Source organism: Dama dama, chromosome 30 (assembly GCF_033118175.1).
Source record: "Dama dama isolate Ldn47 chromosome 30, ASM3311817v1, whole genome shotgun sequence".
NCBI classification, from domain to species: domain Eukaryota; kingdom Metazoa; phylum Chordata; class Mammalia; order Artiodactyla; family Cervidae; genus Dama; species Dama dama.
The window spans coordinates 72,690,128-72,711,180 of record NC_083710.1 but is presented as its reverse complement, the minus strand read 5'-3'; the positions used below and the strand labels follow the sequence as shown (position 1 = coordinate 72,711,180).

The window sequence follows — 21,053 nt, the reverse complement described above, 5'->3', positions numbered from 1 at the left end:
GCCCAAGAAAATAAACTCTGTCACTGTTTCCATTGTATCCACATCTATTTGCCATGAAGTGATGGGACCAGATGCCATGACCTTAGTTTTTTGAATGCTGAGTTTTAAGTCAGCTTTTTCACTCTCCTTTTTCACTTTCATCAAGAAGTTCTTCAGTTTCTCTTCACTTTCTGCCATAAGGGTGGTGTCATCTGCATATTTGAGGTTATTTAAATAGCTGATAAATGAAGAGAAGCTAAAGGAGAAAAGCAAAGATATACTCATCTGAATGCAGAGTCCCAAAGAAAAGCAAGGGAAGATAAGAAAGCCTTCCTCAGTGATCAATGCCAAGAAATAAAGAAAACAATAAAATGGGAAAGACTGGAGACCAGGTGACATGTCCAAATTCTGTCCTTTCTCAGTTTCCCTAACCAAGCACACATTCCAAGGTGACAGTATTTGTAAGATTTAGATAATAAAAAGAATCTGCTACCATTAATGCCATTAATGCTATAATACCAAAAACCAAAAATAAATCTTCAGGGTACATTTAAGAGCAAAGAATTTAATTGAACAGACTCTTTACTGAGCTGAAGACCAAGCCGTCTTTCTGCTGCTATGTCTAAAGCCTGACAAAGAACTTGAAATAGGTAAATTTCACAGCATCATTTATTTATAATGGAAGAATGGTGCCTGAGGGGACAATCTTTGAAATGCAGTGTCGAGAGGTAAGAACAAAGTGACAGGTAAAATCTAGAAATAAAAGGTTACTTTTCCAATTAGCATAAAGACCACAAAATGAATGACTAAGGATGCCTGACACAGAACATTTCTAGAAATTAAGAGTCACTGCTGGGCAGTATTGAACGTCACCCCATCCCTCATGAAAGTCTGCAGGTAGAGCCTGCTTCCTACTGTGACGCTAGTCCAGGTGACCAGATGCACTGCTTGGGGCCTAGAGCATACGCTGGGTCGGGGATGCCCCGCTCCTGTCGTCTGCCTCCCAGAGCTCACTCTTGTGCCGCCCAGCTCGGGGAGTGAGGCTACAGGCACTGCCTCAGTGCTGACAGCCTGGTGTCTACTCGGTGCCCACTGATGATCCCACACGACAATGCACGTGAAGTAGGACAGGGGGTGATATTCCAGAAGCTGCCCAAGAAGTCAAAAGAGATGGTACTATTATCCTTAGACATAAGGAACTGTGGGTATTACTAACCACTCATTAGTGATTAGTGCCTGTTTTGTATGGACCATCAAAATACCCTAAAGTATCTTGCATTCCTTGAGATTATTTGCTGCCAAAGTTTTTCCTTTGAGGAATGCTTTTCTTGTTTTATAAAGCCACATCCTAATACTTATTGAAACTGAGCAAGCAACAGAGGGAAAGGACAAGGAAAGAGATAAAATGAAAAAGAGAGACAAAAGGAATAGATGGAGGATGGAAATAAAACTAAGGAAGGAAATATTAAATTACTAATGAAGAAAGAGCCAACCAAACCTGGAAGGAAGATACTAGACAGATATTCACAGACCAAAGCTTGGAGCCTGCCGTGTGTGCAGAACAGAACTATTGTGCAAGAGACTCGCAGGTTGTTTATTTAGTCTCTCATCCCTGATTTGCCTTTCTTTCCAAACTCTCATCTGTGATGCAGAAGCTGGCTCTCTGCAAGTCACTGCAACAGTGACTTTGGCCAGGTGGCCTTTGTTAGGTCCTGCCAGGAGGGGGCACTAGAGGGCCGACTGAAGGTGGGAAACACAGCTAATGTTCTATCTGATTCTGCTACTAGCATCACCTCAGCACTGGGACCTGACTCCAGCTCCCGGCTATTAGCACATGGAGAACCAGCCCCATCCTGCCCGCTCACAAATATGACCAGCAACCGGGCAGTGACCTCTCCTTGGAGGTCTGAGCATCAATTCTTTAGGGCCTCTCTTCTGAGTTCTCATGTCAGGAGATCTGTCCTAGGATATGGCAGCTGCTTTCTAAAATCATTACTCCAGTATTTCATTTTTCTAGCCCTCTAATCCCTATGTAATATGTTTATTATATTAAATCTTTTCAGTTAAAGTACTGTTTTTCTCATTAGGCCATTTCTTCTCATGGACTCCTGAGAAATTCTACAAGTTTAGCCATCAACCTCCTGGCAGTCTAAATTAGAGTCTATATTTTGGTAAGGGAATCCCAAAATGCTGAAACAACTATGACACAGTGAAAATGACTGTGTTCTATCCCACTAAAATATGGAGCTATAACTTGGGTTTGGAATATTTTAATGGTTGGCCATCATTAAAAAAATGACAATTCAAATAAACTTTTAATATGAAAATATAAGATTATTGGATATATTATTTAATAGTGCATTCTAAAAGTATAGTTAAGTACTTGAGTAATTTTCAGGAATAAGAGAAGAAACTAAAAGAAAAATTAATGGAGGTTCCTATCAAATTTTACAAGGAAGGATACATTGAAAATTGAACATAAATGGAAACAGCTAAAATGGTGAGGGTCTTACCATTATCCAGTCATAGTCAATAATGGTGCTCAACCTGTGTGCAATGTTCAGCACAGTGCACTGGGAAAATCTCTCACGAATTTTTTTTTGTATTAACTCATCAGTTCTAGAAAAATAGAAGTTGATTTAGTTCAGTAAAGACAGGAAAAGCAAACTTAAGACTTAAAAATATCCTATGATATTTTTACAACATTTTTAAAAATCAATACTTTAAGATATATTCCTGTTCCTAAAAAAATTAAATATTAAAAGTCTACTTAGAAATTTGCTATTTTTCATAAAATGATGGAAAATTAGTCTTCCCTCCAAATTGCTTGAAACTATCAGGAACTGGATTTAGGAATTCCGCTTTCTTAGGGTGCCTCATAACAACATTAACACCATGTAACATGTCTTGGATTTTTCCTTTGTTTTCTGGAATTAATATTATCAACAGATATCCATGAGGCCAAGCGAGAACTAAGAAACATTTCGAAGATTCACTAAATGTTTTCCATTTACCACATTTACAGGCCAGATTCAACATTTCCTGGGGCTCAGCTCCATACCTTGGATCCACATATGATGTGGCTTTGTCAATAATCAATATCTGATTTTTCCTGAGGATAGTCCTGGCAAGGCACACCAGTTGTTTCTGACCAACACTCAAGTTCAATCCAGATTCTGCTAATTCAGTATTCATTTTAGCAGGAAGACCTTCGATGGATTCTTTAAGTTGTACCTGTGGATACAGAAAGAATGACATTTTTCTAAGCAAACTGCTACTGAAGTAGACAAGCCTCTTAGACATTAGAGCTTTGATATCCTCAGGACTTCTTACATATCTTAGATGTACACCCAGGTGATGGGGAGCACTCCTTTCAATGAATGTTCACGAGAAAGATGGTGGAGTCAACTCAGGACAGAAAGATCTCAGTGTCCCCCATTCCCATCACAGGACACCCAGTAGAAACCCCACCTAGGGGTTAGTTAAGGAAGTCTCTCAAAAAGTGCAGCTATTTCTCCCAATGTGATTTTGAACAGAAAATTTAAAAGGATCTTTATGGTTGAGTCAAGTTTCCCAAAGTACATTTTGCATAGGAGTTGGTACACTAGAGAAAAAGCTTCAAAAATTTTACAGAAAATCTGGTTCTCTAAAGATATAATCTTATTGGCCCTTTACTGTTTTCTAAAATTTAATATATGAAAGTTCAAACAATGGCAAACTGCCCCTTATACATTAGTAACCCTGGAGCCCATTCTGATGATGGTTCTTGGGAAAGAACTTGGGAAAGTTTAATCCTATAAATAGTGGACCAATCAAGTGCATTTTTTTTCAGTGTCATAAATGCATTGTAGTGAAGGAAAATGCATGAAAAATAAAACACAACATCTTATTTCCCCCAGCATATGGATATCTGTTGTTGTTCAGTCACTGAATCGTGTCCAACACTTTGCAACTACATGGACAGCAGCACACCAGGGGTCCTTGTCCTTCACTATTTCCTGGAGTTTGCTCCAGGAAACTCATGTCCATTAAGTCAGTGATGCCATCCAACCATCTTGTCCTCTTTTGTACCCTTATCCGCTTGCCTTCCATCTGTCCCAGACTCAGGGTGTTTTCCAATGAGTCATCTCTTCACATCAGGTGGCCAAAATACTGGAGCTTCAGCTTCATCATCAGTCCTTCCAAGGAAAATCCAGGGTTGATTTCCTTTAGGATTGACTGGTTTGATCTCCTTGCGGTCCAAGGGACTCACAACAATCTTATCCAGAACTACAGTTCAAAAGCATCAGTTCTTCAGTGCTCAGCCTTATTTATGGTCCAACTCTCACACTGATACATGACTATGGGGAAAACCATAGGTTTGACTACATGGACTTTGTTGGCAAATTGATGTCTTTGCTTTTTAATATTCTGTCTAGGTTTGTCATAACTCCTCTTTCCAGGTGCAAGCATCTTTTAATTTCATGGCTGCAGTCACCATCTGCAGTGATTTTGGAACTAAAGTCTGTCATTGTGTCCAATATTTCTCCATATACTGCAATGATGAGGCAGGATGCCATGATCTTAGTTCCTTAAATGTTGAGCTTTAAGCCAGCTTTTGCACACTCCTCTTTCACTTTTATCAAGAAGCTCTTTAGTTCCTCTTCACTCTCTACCAATAGGATGGTGTCAAGTGCATATCTGATGTCATTGATATTTATCTCAGCAATCTTGATGCCAGCTTCATCCAGCCCCACATTTCACATGATGTACTCTGCTTATAAGTCAAATAACCAACGTGACAACATATAGCCTTGATGTACTCCTTTCCCAATTTGGAACCAGTCCCAATTATTGCTTTGGAACCAGTTGTTCCCCTTCCGGTTCTAACTGTTGCTTCTTGAACTGCATACAGGTTTCCTAGGAGGCAAGTAAGGTGGTCTGTATTCCTATATCTTGAAGAATTTTCCACAGCTTGTGATCCACACAGTCAAAGGCTATCGCTTAGTCAATGAAGCAGATATTTTTCTGGAATTCTTTTGCTTTCTTGATGATCCAATGGATGTTGGCAATTTGATCTCCAGTTCCTCTGGCTTTTCTAAATCCAGTTTGCATGTTTCATGTACTGTTGAAGCATAGCATGAAGGATTTTGAGTATTATCTTGCTAGCATGTGAAATGAATGCAATTGTGTGGTAATTTGAACATTCTTTGGCACTGCCCTTTTTTGGGAATGGAATGAAGACTGACATTTTCCAGTCCTGTGGCCACTTTTGAGTCTTCCAAATTTGCTGGCATATTGTGAAAGTTTTTGAGCACTTTCACAGCATCATCTTTTAGGATTTGAAATAGCTCAACTAATATTCCATCACCTTCACTAGCTTTGTTCGTAGGGATGCTTCCTAAGGCCCACTTGACTTCACATTCCAGGATGTCTGGCTCTAGGTAAGTGATCACACCATCGTGATTATCTGGGTCGTGAAGATCTTTTTTGTACAGTTCTTCTGTGTATTCTTGCCACCTCTTCTTAATATCTTCTGCTAGGTCCATACCATTTCTATCCTTTATTGAGCCCATCTTTGCATGAACTGTTATCTTTGTATCTCTAATTTTCTTGAAGAGATCTCTAATCGTTCCCATTCTATTGTTTTCCTCTGTTTCTTTACATGATCACTAAGGAAGGTTTTCTCATCTCTCTTTGCTATTCTTTGGAACTCTGCATTCAAATGGGTATATCCTTCCTTTTCTCCTTTGCTTTTCACTTCCCTTCTTTTCACAGCTATTTGTAAGGCCTCCTTAGACAGCCATTTTGCTGTTTTGCATTTCTTTTTCTTGGGGATGGTCTTGATCCCTGAATCCTGTACAATGTCATGAATCTTTGTCAATAGTTCATCAAGGATTCTATCAGATCTAGTTCCTTTCAATCTATTTCTCACTTTCTCTATATAATCATAAGGGATTTGATTTAGGTTATACCTGAATGGTCTAGTGGTTTTCCCTACTATCTTCAATTTAAGTCTGAATTTGGCAATAAGGAGTTCATGATCTGAGCCACAGTCAGCTCCTAGTCTTGTTTTTCCTGACTGTTTAGAGCTTCTCCATCTTTGGCTAAAAAGAATATAACCAATCTGATTTTGGTGTTGACCATCTGGTGATGTCCATGTGTAGAGTCTTCTCCTGTGTTCTTGGAAGAGGCTGTTTGCTTTGACCAGTGCGTTCTGTAGCAGAACTCTATTAGCCGTTGCCCTGCTTCATTCTGTCCTCCAAGGCCAAATTTGCCTGTTACTCCAGATGCTTCGTGACTTCCTACTTCTGCATTCCAGTCCCCTATAATGAAAAGGACATCTTTTTCAGGTGTTAGTTCTAAAAGGTCCTGTAGGTCTTCATAGAACCATTCAACTTCAGCTTCTTTAGCATTAGTGGTCAGGGCATAGACTTGGATTACAGTGATATTAAATGGTTTGCTTTGGAAACGAACAGAGATCATTCTGTCATTTTTCAGATTGCACCCAATTACTTCAGTTTGGACCCTTTTGTTGACTATGATTGCTACTGCATTTCTTCTAAGGGATTCCTGCCCACAGTAGTAGATATAATTGTCATCTGAATTAAATTCACCCATTCCAGTCTATTTTAGTTTGCTGATTCCTAAAATGCCAACATTCACTCTTGCCATCTCCCATTTGACCACTTCCAATTTGTCTTGATTCATGGACCTAACATTCCAGGTTCCTATGCAATATTGCTCTTTATAGCATCAGACCTTGCTTCCATTACCAGTCACATCCACAACTGGTTTTGCTTTTACTTCGGCTCTGTCTCTTCATTCTTTCTGGAGTTATTTCTCCACTGATCTCCAGTAGCTTATTGGGCACCTACCGACCTGGGGAGTTCATCTTTCAGTGTCCTATCTTTTTGCCTTTTCATATTGTTCATGGGGTTCTCAAGGCAAGAATACTGAAGTGGTTTGCCATTCCCTTCTCCAGTGGACCACATTTTGTCATAACTCTCCACCATGACCCATCATTCTTGGGTGGCCCTAATCGGCATGGCGCATAGTTTCATTGTTATACAAGGGTGTGGTCTATGTGATTAGATTGGTTAGTTTTCTGTGATTGTGGTTTTCAGTCTGCCTGCCCTCTGATGGAGAAGGATAAGAGGCTTATGGAAGCTTCCTGATGGGAGACAATGACTGAGGGGGAAACTGGGTCTTGTTCTGAAGGGTGGGGCCATGCTTAGTAAATCTTTAATCCAATTTTCTGTTGATGGGTGGAGCTGTGTTCACCCATTTGAAATAGGTAAGCTGGAATTCTATCACCTCCACTAGCTTTCTTCATCATGATGCTTCCTAAGGCCCACTTGACCTCACACTCCTTGATGTCTGTCTCTAAGTGAGTGATTACACCATTGCGGCTATTTGGGTCATTAAGACCTTTTTTTTTTTTTTTTTTTTTTTTTAATAGTTCTTCCATGTATTCTTGCCACCTCTTCTTAATATCTTCTGCTTCTGTTACATCCATACCGTTTCTGTCATTTATTGTGCCCATCCTTGCAGGAAATGTTCCCTTGGTATTGCTAATTTTCTTGAAGAGATCTCTAGTCTTTCCTTTTCTATTGTTTTCCTCTATTTCTTTGCATTGATCACTTAGGAAGGCTTTCTTATCTCTCTGTGCTATTCTTTGGAACTCTGCATTGAGGTGGGTATATCTTTCCTTTTCTCCTTTGCCTTTTGCTTCTCTTCTTTTCTCAGCTATTTGTAAGCCTTCTTGGACAACCATTTTGCCTTGTTGCATTTTTTTTTCTTTGGGATGGTTTTGTTTACCACCTCCAGTAGAGTGTTACAAACCTGTGTCCATAGATCTTCAGGCACTCTGTCTATCTGAACTAATCCCTTGAATTTACTTGTCACTTCCACTGTATAATTTGTAAGCGATTTGTTTTAGGTCATATCATAATTGCTTGTGATTTTCCCTACTTTCTTCTATTGAAGCCTGGGTTTTGCACTAAGAAGGTCATGATCTGAGACACAGTCAGCTCCCGGTCTTGTTTTTCCTGACTGTATAAGAGCCTCTCCATCTTTGGCTGCAAAGAATATAATCAATCTGATTTTGGTATTGACCATCTGTGATATCCATATGTAGAGCCGTCTATTGTGTCATTGGAAGAGCGTGTTTGCTATGACCAGCATGTTCTGTTGGAAAAACTCTGTTAGCCTTTGCCCTGCTTCATTTTGTACTCCAAGGCCAAACTTGCCTGTTACTCCAGGTATCTCTTGATTTCCTACTTTTGCATCTCAATCCCCTGTGATGAAGAAGATATCTTTTTGGTTTTAGTTATAGAAGGTCTTGTAGGTTTTCATTTAACTGTTCAACTTCAGCTTTTTTGGCATTACTGGTTGGGGCATAGACTTGGATTACTGTGATACTGAATCATTTCCCTCAGAAATGAGCCAAGATCATTCTGTCATTTTGGAGATTGCACCCAAATACTGCATTTTGGACTCTTTTGTTGACTATTTTTTTTTTTTTTTTTTTTTTTTTGCATCCAAACAAAAACAAACTGAAGACTTGAAGCCAGGCAGCCTGAGTATAAGTCTTGCCTGGCTGTGCCAACTGGGCAAATTCCTGAACCTACTCTACCTTAGCTTCCTAGTCTCTAAATAAGACTATAATTCCATAATTATACAGGTGTGTAACTCCTAACATTGTTAAGAATATTAAACGAGTCAGTACATGCAGAATTTGTGACAGATCAATAGCTATTGCCCATTATTAGTAATGCTATCAGCTCACCCTGCCTCAAGCTCTGCTTCACTTTTCTCCTTTGCATGTATCAGCACTGAGATTTCGTTACATATGCACTGGCTTGCTTTTCAACTTCTCCAGGAGAATTTAAGCTCCAAAAGGACAGACATTTTGTCTCTTGATGACTGTGACAGCCCCAGAATCTGCAACACTTCCTGACAAGCTCTCAGTAGATATCTTTTGGCTGGGTGAAGGTGGGCTTCCCTGGTGGCTCAGTGGTAAAGAAGCCACCTGCCAAGCAGGAGACTTGGGTTTGATCCTGGGTGAGATCCCCTGGCTAAGGAAATTGCAACCAACTCCAGTATTCCTGACTGAGAAATCCCATGGACAGAGGAGCATGATGGGCTACAGTTCATGGGGTTGCAGAAGAGTCCGATGCGACAAACAGGAACAACACAAATGAAGGCATAAGTGACTCTAATTGTGTGACATATCTGTTCTTGTAAATTAGAAACTAAATTCATATGAATAAATGATTTATATATAAAACTGTTTTCGTATTAAGTGTAACTGTAAAAATGATATATTCTTATAACAATTAACTGGCTCCAAGATATATCACACTTTGAACAAAGGAAAGCACTGAAAAAGCTATAATTTAAGGAAAATAGAACAAATAATAACTATTCAAAACTATATATCTCAGTATAGAATACTCCAGATTATTTTTGAGTTTGGGAAAATAACAGAATATAGCAAAACTGAAAAATAATAAACTGGGCTTATAAGGCGCCCTGTTTCTATCATCACTGTGTGTGCTATGTGTAGTAGGTGCTGACGCCCCTCACAGGAGGTGAACGCAGATGTCAGGTGGTTTCCAAATTTTGTGGAACTTTCTTACTTTTCAAAAAGAAAATCTGGTGTGTGCCAGAAGGAGACACTTAAATTCAATCAACAGATGGGGAAGAGCTTTTACTAGAGCAGGGCCAGCAATAAAGGAAGTTCACCTAATACAGGGCCCAGGGAAATGGACATGTGACCTGTCTCCACCGCAAGGACTGAACCATGTGGTTCCTGATGCAGAGGCTGCTGACGCCCAGGTTTCTGTACCTTGGTTTCCTGTGTGATGAGACACACTTGTGTCCTAACAAAGACACTATCAAAGTCAGACATTTAACTGCACAGTTTCTTCCCAGTTATGACAGGACATTTTTGTTATTGCTTAGTTACTACGTCGTGTACCTTATGGACTATAGCCCGCCAGGTTTCTCTGTCCATGGGATTTCCCAGGCAAGAATATTGGGGTGGGTTACCATTTCCTCCTCCAGGGAATCTTCCCAACTCAGGGATCAATTCCACTTCTCCTCCATTGCAGCCAGACTCTATATCACTGAGAAACTGAGAAAGCCCCCATACTCTACTCTTAATTCCAAATCCCAGTATCTAAGGTGTTTTGTTTTTGCTTTTAATGGAAGCAACGCATCAGTGATTCATTTCCAGAGTTTTATCTACTATGACCTTTTGACCTCTGCACTCAGAGTGCTTCATCCTCAGGCACTACTCATGTTATATTTTGGAGCTGTCTTTGCTTTTTAGCACCCCAGTCAGCACTAATTTCTGATGAACTTTTATCAGTTTACAGTAAGTTGGCAAGTTTTCAGTACATGAAAAATGTATTTTCAGTATATTTAGAAAAATAACCAAGATGAGACAGGCAGCATCCATAGGACTGTCTTCCTTCTGAATGTCCATCTCTGCCAAGGAAGAAGGATGAAACAGAAAGAGGACTTAAAAAAATTTTTTTAAGCCATCTTTTCCTTTTAATTGAAATTCATAAAGAGGAAAACATATTGGTTCCCTCCTACTCATTCTCAAACTCTGTGAGTTTGGGTTCACATATCCAGTTAGGCATCATTTACAAATTAATAACTAGGGTTTTTGGTTCACTTAAAAACTGACTTCATTGATTTAGTGACACCTCTTGATGAGGGTGAAGGAGGAGAGTGAAAAAACTGACTTAAAACTCAATATTAATAAAACTAAGATCATGGCATCCAGTCCCATCATTTCATGGCAAATGGAAGGGGAAAAGGTAGAAGCAGTGACAGATTTTGTCTTCTTAAACTTTAAAGTCAGTGCAGATGGTGACTGTAGCCTTGATATTAGAAGATGATTGCTTCTTAGCAGGAAAACTATGACAAAATTAGACCATGTGTTAAAAAGCAACGATATCATTTTGCTGACAAAGGTCCATATAATCAAACTTATGGTCTTTCCAGTAGCCATGTACAGGTGTGAGACCTGGACCATAAGAGTGCTGAAGAATCAGTGCTTTTACACTGTGGTACTGGAGAAAATTATTGAGAGTCCCTTGGAAAACAAGGAGATCAAACTAGTCAATCTTAAAGGAAATCAACCCTAAATATTCTTTGGAAGAACTGATGCTGAGGCTCCAATACTTTGGCCACCTGATGCAAACAGCTGACTCATTTGGAAAAGACCCTGATGCTGTGAAAGACTGAAGGCAGAAGGAGAAGAGGGAGACAGAGGATAAGATGTTTGGATAGCATCATTGATTCAATGGACATGAACTTGGGCGCACTCCAGGAGATGGTGAGGGACAGGGAAGCCTGTGATGTCATAGTCCATGGTGTCACAAAGAGTGACTTAGCAGCTGAACAACAATAACTTAGAATGATAAATCACCCCTTTATTCAGATTCTCTAGGAATTATTTCTTTATCACATTTGTATGTTTTTCAATGAACAATTTGGTAAGTTTTCTTTTAAAACAGTCATAAAGAATCAATTCGTAGAGAAACACAATGATGTCATGATTTCTCTAAGTGATATCACCAATGTTAACAGGGTTAATTTCAGAAGCAATAAATGGACACCACACACTTCACTTTGTGATATAAACTCACATTTTTTTCTTTTTACAGAAAGTCCCAAATGTAGTTTAAATAGAAGTAGATCTTAGTATTATCTACCACTTCAGCATTTTTATAATTTAGATTAACATTGGCTCTCTGTCCATCGAACAGTATGTTCTAAAATTCTAGCGTAATGCTGCCTGAGAATCTGTGAAAAAATATCTCAATCTGGGAAATGAATAGAAAAATAATTTACCAGTACTTCCAGTTATTTTTTAAACATGTGTCCCAATTTCACCATTAAATTTGTCCTATGAATTCAAGAGTAGTGTGTCATCTGTCGTTCTTTACATTTAATGGTTAACTGCACTACACATCTCTTCCCTTGGAGAATTTTACAGTACAAGACTCACAGAGTAAACGAAATCAGAGGTGCACTGCTTTTCAGGCAGGAGAAGATGAAGCAATCAACCTAATTTAAGAAAACAAAATCCACATGCTGCTGAAAGGGAGGGTGTGCTTATAAAGACTCAGTCATGACATCCTTCAGAAACCAGAATTACTTCCACATTAGGAACTAGAAAGTTCCACATTAGGTAGAAAACATTCTACCTAAATAACTACTAAATGTTTGATGAACCTTGACTGTGAGCAGGCAGATTTGGAGGTATGACCATTTCCAGCCAGTAATTCTGGTTTCTTTTGTCAGTATCTTATAGTTTTGAGTACAGGCCTTCTGCCTCCTTAGGTAGGTTTATTTCTAGGTATTTTATTCTTTTTGTTGCAAAGGTAAATGAGATTGTTTTCTCAATTTATCTTTCTGATCTTTCATTGTTAATGTATAGGAATACTCATTCTTACTTTTTAAAAGCAAAAGACTGTGTCAGGTTCTAGGAGCAATTAGAAGTCTGTGTATTGCTTAGAAGTCTAGGGTTTCTTCCATCAGTAAAATTGATTTGTAAAACAAGTGTAAATATACAAAATAATTTGTATTAAAATACAAACTGACAGCAACTTAATAGTCAATTTTTTTTTTTTTTTCCATGCAAGGGTGAGGAAATTCAATGAAGTGGGGCAAGGGAAGACATTACACAAATAACAGAAAATTCTCTAGAAATGAACCTACTCATATAAAAGCTGAGCAGATGTTCCAGGGTTCTGTTACCTGCATTAATGCTACAGCATTAAAATGACATGATTGCCAATAAATAATCATCAATTCTGACTATATAATTAACCTTTATAAACACTTTCCTATGAAATGTCTACATTTTATTAGTATGATCTTGTTTACATCTTTTAGCTAATAAGGAAAAACTATTATTTTCTCCACTTAGTAGATGTTTCCTAGACCAGAGGAAGAAAATGAATATTGGAGTATAATGGAGTCATTGATTCACTAGGTCACTAATAGAATTTGATCCCACAGTTTTAACATCTAATTGAGTACTCTGTTAAGGACAAGATAAGGTATCTATTTGTTCAGGGTTCTAGGGACATAGCTAAAATGAAAACATGTCTCATTATATTGTTGATTTTCATCATCATCAATATACACATTTTTAAGTGTGCCCATGTCATCAGTGTTTTCCTAGGAGGTAAACGAAGTCAGTGAAACTTATACGCTCCCCTTAATTATCTGCAATGCTCTAAATGTAAACACACAGATACTGATGCTAACAAGTTAATTATAGTTACTATTAATAAATTACCTCTTCTAAGGCATTCCACAGTTCATTGTCTGTATGCTCATTAAAGGGATCCAGATTTTTCCTCATTGTTCCAGTGAATAAGACAGGTTCCTAAATATTCCAAAATAGTCAATGTTATTACTTTAAACTATTTTCATTTTATTCCAATGTGTACAGAATATCAGAATTAAAATACAAAAACATCTAAATGAATTAATTATTTATAATAAAGCTGCAAATGTATGTTTACAAAATAGTATCTCTAAAATAATTTTCCATCATACAAAGTGTACTAAAAAATATCTTCTGGATTATTGAACACTAACAGAAGAAAGTGTTGAAGAAGTTTTTTCATCTTAAGGAAAAAACTGAAGACAAAGGAAGATTTGAATAAAAAAAAATCCTGGTAATAAATATCTGCTTAAACACATACACAAACTGAGGAAATAATTACATGAGAAACTTAAAATCAAGATCTACGTAAATTAACTGTCAGTCCTGGAGTGACTGGGAAATACAAACAGCATGATTAGTAGAGGTTTGTGCCTCAAAGCAAACCATTAAATATTTACACATTAGCACTGAAGAATAAACTAGGCTATTTTCTCCATTGGTCAGACTGTCTTCTAGGATCTGGAATCTCTGCACACATGTGAAATGAACATCCCCACATGTGCAAGGGGAACGTCAGCTCCCGGGGTCTGCAGCATCTCTGTCCATGGAGAGATCTCTGATTCTGCATCAGGTGGTCCCACATTCCCTCACCTGTGTGTCAGGATGACCTGCCTCACAGAACCTCGTTACTGTCTGCAAGGCCAGAGGACCTGAAACCCACTGTGACCTGTGTCATGATACTTTAATTTAAATAGTTCTTCCTATTCATCTGCTTCAGGAGGAGCCACAAGTAAATTACTCTGGAAATATAAGCCTCCTCTTGGCTTCAAGAGAGAATATTGACATAAGCTCATGTAGGCCATTTACATTTTCTTCTGGAAAGTTCTAGTAAGCCAGGTCATAAGAATATGGACAGCAGTGAAGAGCCCAACAGGCTCATTTCAGTGAAGGGGGCAGAAAAAGGGGAGGCACACGTGTGGAACAAGAGGAGACCTGACTCTTCCACAAGTGCCCGGAACTGCTTAGAATCACCAAGTTCAAATCCCGCCTGGCCTTGGGGCTGGACTTTCCTCCTCACTTCACAAAAACCTGAGAGGAACCGAAGAAGACAGACATTTCTTTTGCCTAGTCATGAAGAGGAATGATATCCAGGAAGCCTTCCAAACCTTCCTTAATTATGGTCTCAGTTTTAAGTTTGGTGAGAGAGAAATGAATACAAAAAACTCAGGGTGTGCCACCAAAAAAAAAGAGAGGCATCCCGGAGCAAATCCATAAATAAAAAGACATTATAAAGGGAGATTTATTCACACAAAGTTGATTAAGTGGCCAATATTCTTCCAAAGCACTGAAAATCACTAGTCATACAATATTTCAGAATGAGTACTGAACTGAACTAAAAAATCTCGAGACCCAAATTTAAGGTTTCCCTTAAAACTCTTGAATTCAGGATCAAAGACTAAGGAACTATCTAAACAGTGGTAAGCGTTCATTGTCAGGGGAATAACCATCATTCTACTTCAGATTTTTATAAAAACTTGTTACTGTTTGTAATTATCAACCCTAAGGTTCCCATTTGCAGGTAATTTCTCATCCTTCAGCTGTCTCCATGAGGTTTACACAAGTGAGGTTGCCAGGTGAGGGGAGGCTGGTCCCCAATATTCTTCCTCCTTCCCTTCTCCATCTCCCCTCCATTTTCAAGGTCCTTTCAAGTAAGCAGGCTACTCCCTGCATATAATCTCAATCTCTGTTCTTTCTGGGGGACATATTTAACTACTTCAGATCCTGAGCACAAATAACACAAATATTTCAGCTACCTGTTGTGTTTAAGGAAATTTTTAAAGAAGAACTTTCATTTTAGCTTATTCCTGAAATTTTGAACAGAAGTTGAGGAATACCTTCTTAAGAACACAGTGTTCGTCTCTGAAAGTTCCCCCCAGGACTGATGGTCTATGTCCCCACTCCCCTCTCTCTGTTCCTACCCAGGTCCTTGTTACCATCATATCTCCCCCAGTTCTGACCTGTTCATGGAGGGTCAGCAGTGACGGGGATGAGCCTGGGAGGAAGATAGACCATAACAGAAGTTCCCTGCTGCTTCCAGGATCACAGGGACAGGGATCCAGGGAAGATGGTGTGGGTATGGCTCACCTAAGAGAGGCAACTCAAAGAAACAGCGCTGGGCTCCCCCTCTGCAGAGTCTGCTCTCAGCTTCTGAGGTTCCCTACACTGGGGTATGGAGACACAAGCCTCTCTGCTTCCTACTCATTTGGGGGGAAGAGGAATGTAAGTTTTTGCACTTAGACAAGTAAATTCAAGTAACCAAACTAACAGATGTTCTCCACCTCTGCAGCTAGTAAGACGCGGTAAAGACAAAGGGCTCTTGCTTGGGGAGGGATAAGATTTTGAGTACCTTCTCCTGACACATATCAGCCCATGACATACAAGTGCATAAACCCATTTCTAAACTGATATTTCCAAATGAGGAACAGAGCAATAGGAGTAGTATCTTCTGGCTTTGCTTTATCCTTATTCACTCTTCCTATGGTTTGGGGAGTCCTTTCAAGTGGGATGGTAGGAAAAATGGGGAAAATATCAGATGAGTACAACACAGCTTAAAATTGATGTTTTTGAACTGTGGTGTTGGAGAAGATTCTTGAGAGTCCCTTGGACTACAAAGAGATCAAACCAGTCAATCCTAAAGGAAATCAACCCTGCATATTCACTGGAAGGACTGATGCTGAAGCTGAAGCTTCAATACTTTGGCTATCTGATGTGAAGAACTGATTCACTGGAAAAGACCCTGATGCTGGGAAAGATTGAAGGCAGGAGGAGAAGGGGGTGGTTGAATGGCATCACCGACTCGATGGACATGAGTTTGAACAAGCTCCAGGAGTTGGTGATGGACAGGGAATCCTGGGGTGCTGCAGTCCATGGGGTCACAAAGAGTCGAACATGACTGAGAAGTGGACAAGGTGGAAACTGGAGAGTGTAGGTCTCTGTCATATGACTGGTACTTTGGATTTTACTCTGCTGTGATGGGAGTCTTTGGAGATAAAACTGAAACTCTTCGCTTTACAATAGGATAATCTCCCAGTGACTCAGTTTTTAAATCTGTCAGATAAGGATAACAACAATTTGTGAGGATTAAGCAGGAAATAGTGGAATAAGAAACTAAAATGTGTTAATGATTCCATAAACATTAGGAATTATTATTAATACTCATGTAACTTGTCAGGGACTGTAACAAGCACTAGAGGAACAGAAATGAGAGATATAGGCCCTGTTCTCAAAGAGAGAAAGAAAATAGTCAAGAGTGCAGGGAAGGCTGAGAAAAAGGCTGGAGGTCTTGGTGGTGGATTGGAAAGTAAGAGTGTGCATAATGTGATGGTCAGGAAAGAAGTTGGTGGGAGGAAAGCCAGAAGTAAAAATACAAAAAATTTTAGTCTGATTTCTTGCTCTTGGTAGAAAATATTAGATACATTTCTCTGTTGTGCTTTTCCCCAAAATTTCTATTGTGTTTTTTTTGTTTGTTTGTTTTTATTTTCTGTTTCTTTGCTTTACTATTCATATTTATGTAAACAATTTAGTTTTTATTATTAAAAGATAAATGTAAAGAAAATCACCAAAGACCATGAACACATAAACAGAAATTAAAGAGTAAAGTCATTTCAGAAGGTGTTACTCTTTTTACTTAAGTAGAAATAATACCCAAAAGGCCAGTGCCCTGATTCTTAAGACTAGTAACAGTTCCTGATGACTGAACATTCATAAGAATGAGACATGGGCACAAACATTATCTTACTAAGTTACATATTCACCACAAATCTGTGGGTCAGTGATTTCCAGACCGGGTTTAAGGATGAGGATGTTGAAGCTTGGGAGCCAAGTGACATCATCGAGGCCCCACGGTTGACGAGGCAGAGCAGGAATAAACTGTGGGTCACACTGACACTTAGTCTACACTCTTAAACATTCTAGCCTGTCTGCCTCCTGAATGGCTTCCTGGGAATCTTTTTTACACATTGCAAGTTTTCTCCAGATTCTTTCTCTTTAATGAACCAACACTGCACCTTGGAGACAAAGGCATATAAAGTGGAATCTACATGGATACAAAGCTTAGCACTATTCTGTAAACACGCTCTCTGGAGTGTGTACCTAGAACATGCTCAAAGGAAGGATGGAAACCAACAGAACAGAACCAAAACATGCTGATGTCAAGGCATGTTTAGGCATTTGCTCAGATGTGCTTCCAAACATTATTGGCAGAGCCAAGAATCATTTAATGTTATTTATTTACAGAATTATTTTATGTACACAAGCATACAACTTTTTCCTGTTAAGAAGCATTAAAAAGAATGCAGGGCATGTTTCTAAAGCTTTGCATCCAAGGATATGAAAGGACTTTACAGTAATGCCCTTTATTTCTACTAACAAATCTCACATGGCCATTTCAGAGATGAGTACCATCAAAACATAAAACTTGGGAATTTAAGCCCATTTATTTTCTACTGGAACCATAAGTCATAAAACTAATAGCCAGAAGAAATTGTTAAATATGAGGACCGAATGTGCTAGAAAATCATTTCCATTTTTCCTGAAAGGGATACCTTTGAAAAAAAATTTTTAATTGTGGTAAAATATACATAAAATTTGCCAGATTAACCACTTTAAGTGCACAGTTCAGTAGTGTTAAATACATTCACATTGTTGTACAGCCTTTACCACCACCCAGCCACAGATCTTCTTTCATCTTGAAGAACTGAAACTCTGTACCCATTAAACGACAACTCCCCTCACCTGGCCACACCTGGCACCCACCATTCTATGTCCTGTATCCATGAATTTGCTACTCTAGGTAACTCCTATTAGTAGAATCATACAGTATTTGTCCTTTGTAAATGACTTATTTCACTTAACTTAATTTTCTCAAGGTTCATCTGTGCTGTAGCATGTTTCAGAATTTTCTTTTTTTTTAAGGCTGAATAATATTCTACTGCATGTATATGCACCACATTTTGTTTGTCGATCCATCTGTCAATGGACCCTTGGGCACCTCCACATTTTTGCTGTTGAGAATAATGCTGCTATAACATGCATGTTCCAGTATCTCTTCAAGACCTTTCTTCCAATTCTTTTGGGTTTATACTCTAAAGTAGAATTGCTAGGTCATATGATAATTCCATCATTAACTCTTCAGAGCAACCAGCAAATTGATTTCCATAGTAACTGCACTATGTTACATTCCTATCAGCAATGAACAAGGATTCTAATTTCTCTACATCCTTGCCAATACTTATCATTTTCCTTTTTTCTCTCCCTTTTCTTTGATAGCAGACATCTTAAGGGGTTTGAGGTAGCATTTCACTAGAGTCTGAAAAGAATATCTTGCTTTTAAAATTACTTAGAGTAATTTCAGGTATTTTTGAGGTCATGGGTAGGTAGCATCAATTATACCCAAGTCCACATTCGCCTTCCTTTGGGTGCCATGTTGTACATGCTTCCTGATAAACAGGTATTTCAGGACACATTACACCCACATTCCAGGAAGCACATTTGCCTGGCTTGTTCTGTCTCATCTCCTCTCTGTTTCTCATCTCAAGAGGGTGTTTTACTGAGTTTCCTTTGATGGGCAGATGATTACTAAGTATATAAATAAAAACTCAATATTTTTTTTTAATCAGCAAGTCTGTTAAAGCAGAGGGCAGGATGATAGATGAGGACACAAGATCTAGGTTGCCCTTGGCTATATACCTAGAGGATAGAAATTTCTCAGTAAATATCACAGAATTATGTTGAGTGAATGAACCACAAGGAATGACAGGAGTGTCTACCTGTGCATATTATCCAGTCTCCAAAACTCTCCCTGAAAGTTATACTTCTTTATGAAGAAGAAGAAAAGAGAATAGAATCAGAGCCCAGGAAGAGATGGCCAACTCAACACTCCACCATCACAGCAGGCACATATGGGTCTACATGAAGCACTTCACACTCATTGACATATTTTGTCCTCACAACAGATTGAGGGGGTGATCCTTTATCTGCCTTGTAAGACAGAGAAACCCAAGGTACATAGAGACAGAATTCTGAATCCCCTGCTCTTCCTCACTATTCTCACTTCCTCACTATTGCCTCCCTGGTGAAAATTATTCATTAATGGCTAAATTGTCAAAGTCTCTCCAAAGCATCTATATATCCTACAATTCTCAAAGCCCCATTATTTCACAGAAAGTTATCTAAGGACATAATCACTTTTTAAAAGATGTCCTCCGTTTCCCACAGCAAAATTACATCTTTAAGACACTTATTAATAAAATTCATGTTTCCCTATAGGAACCTCTCAAGCATAAGCAAACACTTATCTTTCTATTCTCAGAATTATGTGATTATCAGTGGATAACATCATGGAAACTGAGGAAGTCTGAGTCCAGAAATCTATCTCAGTAAGTTATTAAATCACATGCACACAAAGCTAACAAATGAACAACAACAACAACAACAAGAAAACAAAACCTGGTATCCGATGAAAGTGTCTGTTGAAAATACCTGCTGCTAAATATATGCTCTATTGAGAAAAAAAGGATCAACTCATTCACTTAACTTGAAAAGACTGATAAAATTAAAACACTTAAACCTTAGACGCCTTATAAAAAGAACATGTGAGAGGGCTCTGCTATGCTTACCTGAAGTGCAACTGACATTTTCTTCCTTAAATCGTGAAGTCCAATACTGGTTGTCAAGATGTCATCAATATAAATGTCACCTTCAGGTTCTGACAATCTAAAAAGGGCAGCAATGAGGGAACTTTTTCCAGCTCCTGTTCTTCCCACGATGCCATACTGTAAAGAGACCCAGGGGGATGAAGAATTAACAGGATGCACAAAACCCAGGAGAACCCTGATTGTTGAAGATGAATTTTAAAAGTTCTATTATGTGTAAGGAATAGACTATAAATTTCTCAAGCAAGGTCCTGCTGATATTTTGGACCCATAATTCATTATTGAGGGTCGGAGGCCTGTCCTGAATATTGTAGGATGATTAACAGTACCCATGAACCCACTAGATACCAACCCACTAGATGCAACCCCCAAAATTGTGGCAACCAAAAATGACAGAAATTCACAAATGCCCCTGATTGAGACCACAATCATCCTAAGAATACACAATATAAACTATAGTGACTTTCATGCCTTCTAAAATGTCAGGCAATTTTATTCAGATTTCCTTGATTAAATGCTTAATATGCAGAAATTTTTGTTTTCTATAATTATCACATGGTATCCATTATGTGGTATGTTAAAGGGGGAGACACATATGTGTATGTGGTGTATGTGTGTGTGTGTGTGTGTATGTTTGTAACTAACATTTGTAAATAAAGGAAGAAGATAACTTAAAAAAAATAACCTGACTGCAGTAAAAAACCAGCAGTCTCCTAAGTGGTCCATAAGAAGTCAGCTTTTAAATTAGCTTTATTCCTACTCCCTGTGTAATTTGACCTTGAGAATTACATGGGTAATTTTATAGAGATATCAACAAGTCAAGTCAGAAGTATTATACACAAAAAAGTACTCACTTTCTCAGGGATATGTTCTTTATTTAAGAGGAATTATTCTTCAGCAAAAAAATGAAATCACTTCCTGATAATAAATATCTTAATTATATTTTATCTTGAAAGGAA

At 38.5% G+C, this 21,053-nt stretch overlaps 1 protein-coding gene across 1 annotated transcript in view; it reads right to left on the bottom strand.

The window, feature by feature from the left end:
* LOC133049596 (ATP-binding cassette sub-family C member 4-like) overlaps positions 1-21,053 on the bottom strand; it is a 154,704-nt gene that overhangs the window by 16,597 nt on the left and 117,054 nt on the right. Inside the window, 4 exon segments of the mRNA XM_061133714.1 lie at positions 2,493-2,598; positions 3,041-3,213; positions 13,289-13,378; positions 20,059-20,214. Of these exon segments, the coding sequence (XP_060989697.1) occupies positions 2,493-2,598; positions 3,041-3,213; positions 13,289-13,378; positions 20,059-20,214 (525 nt within the window).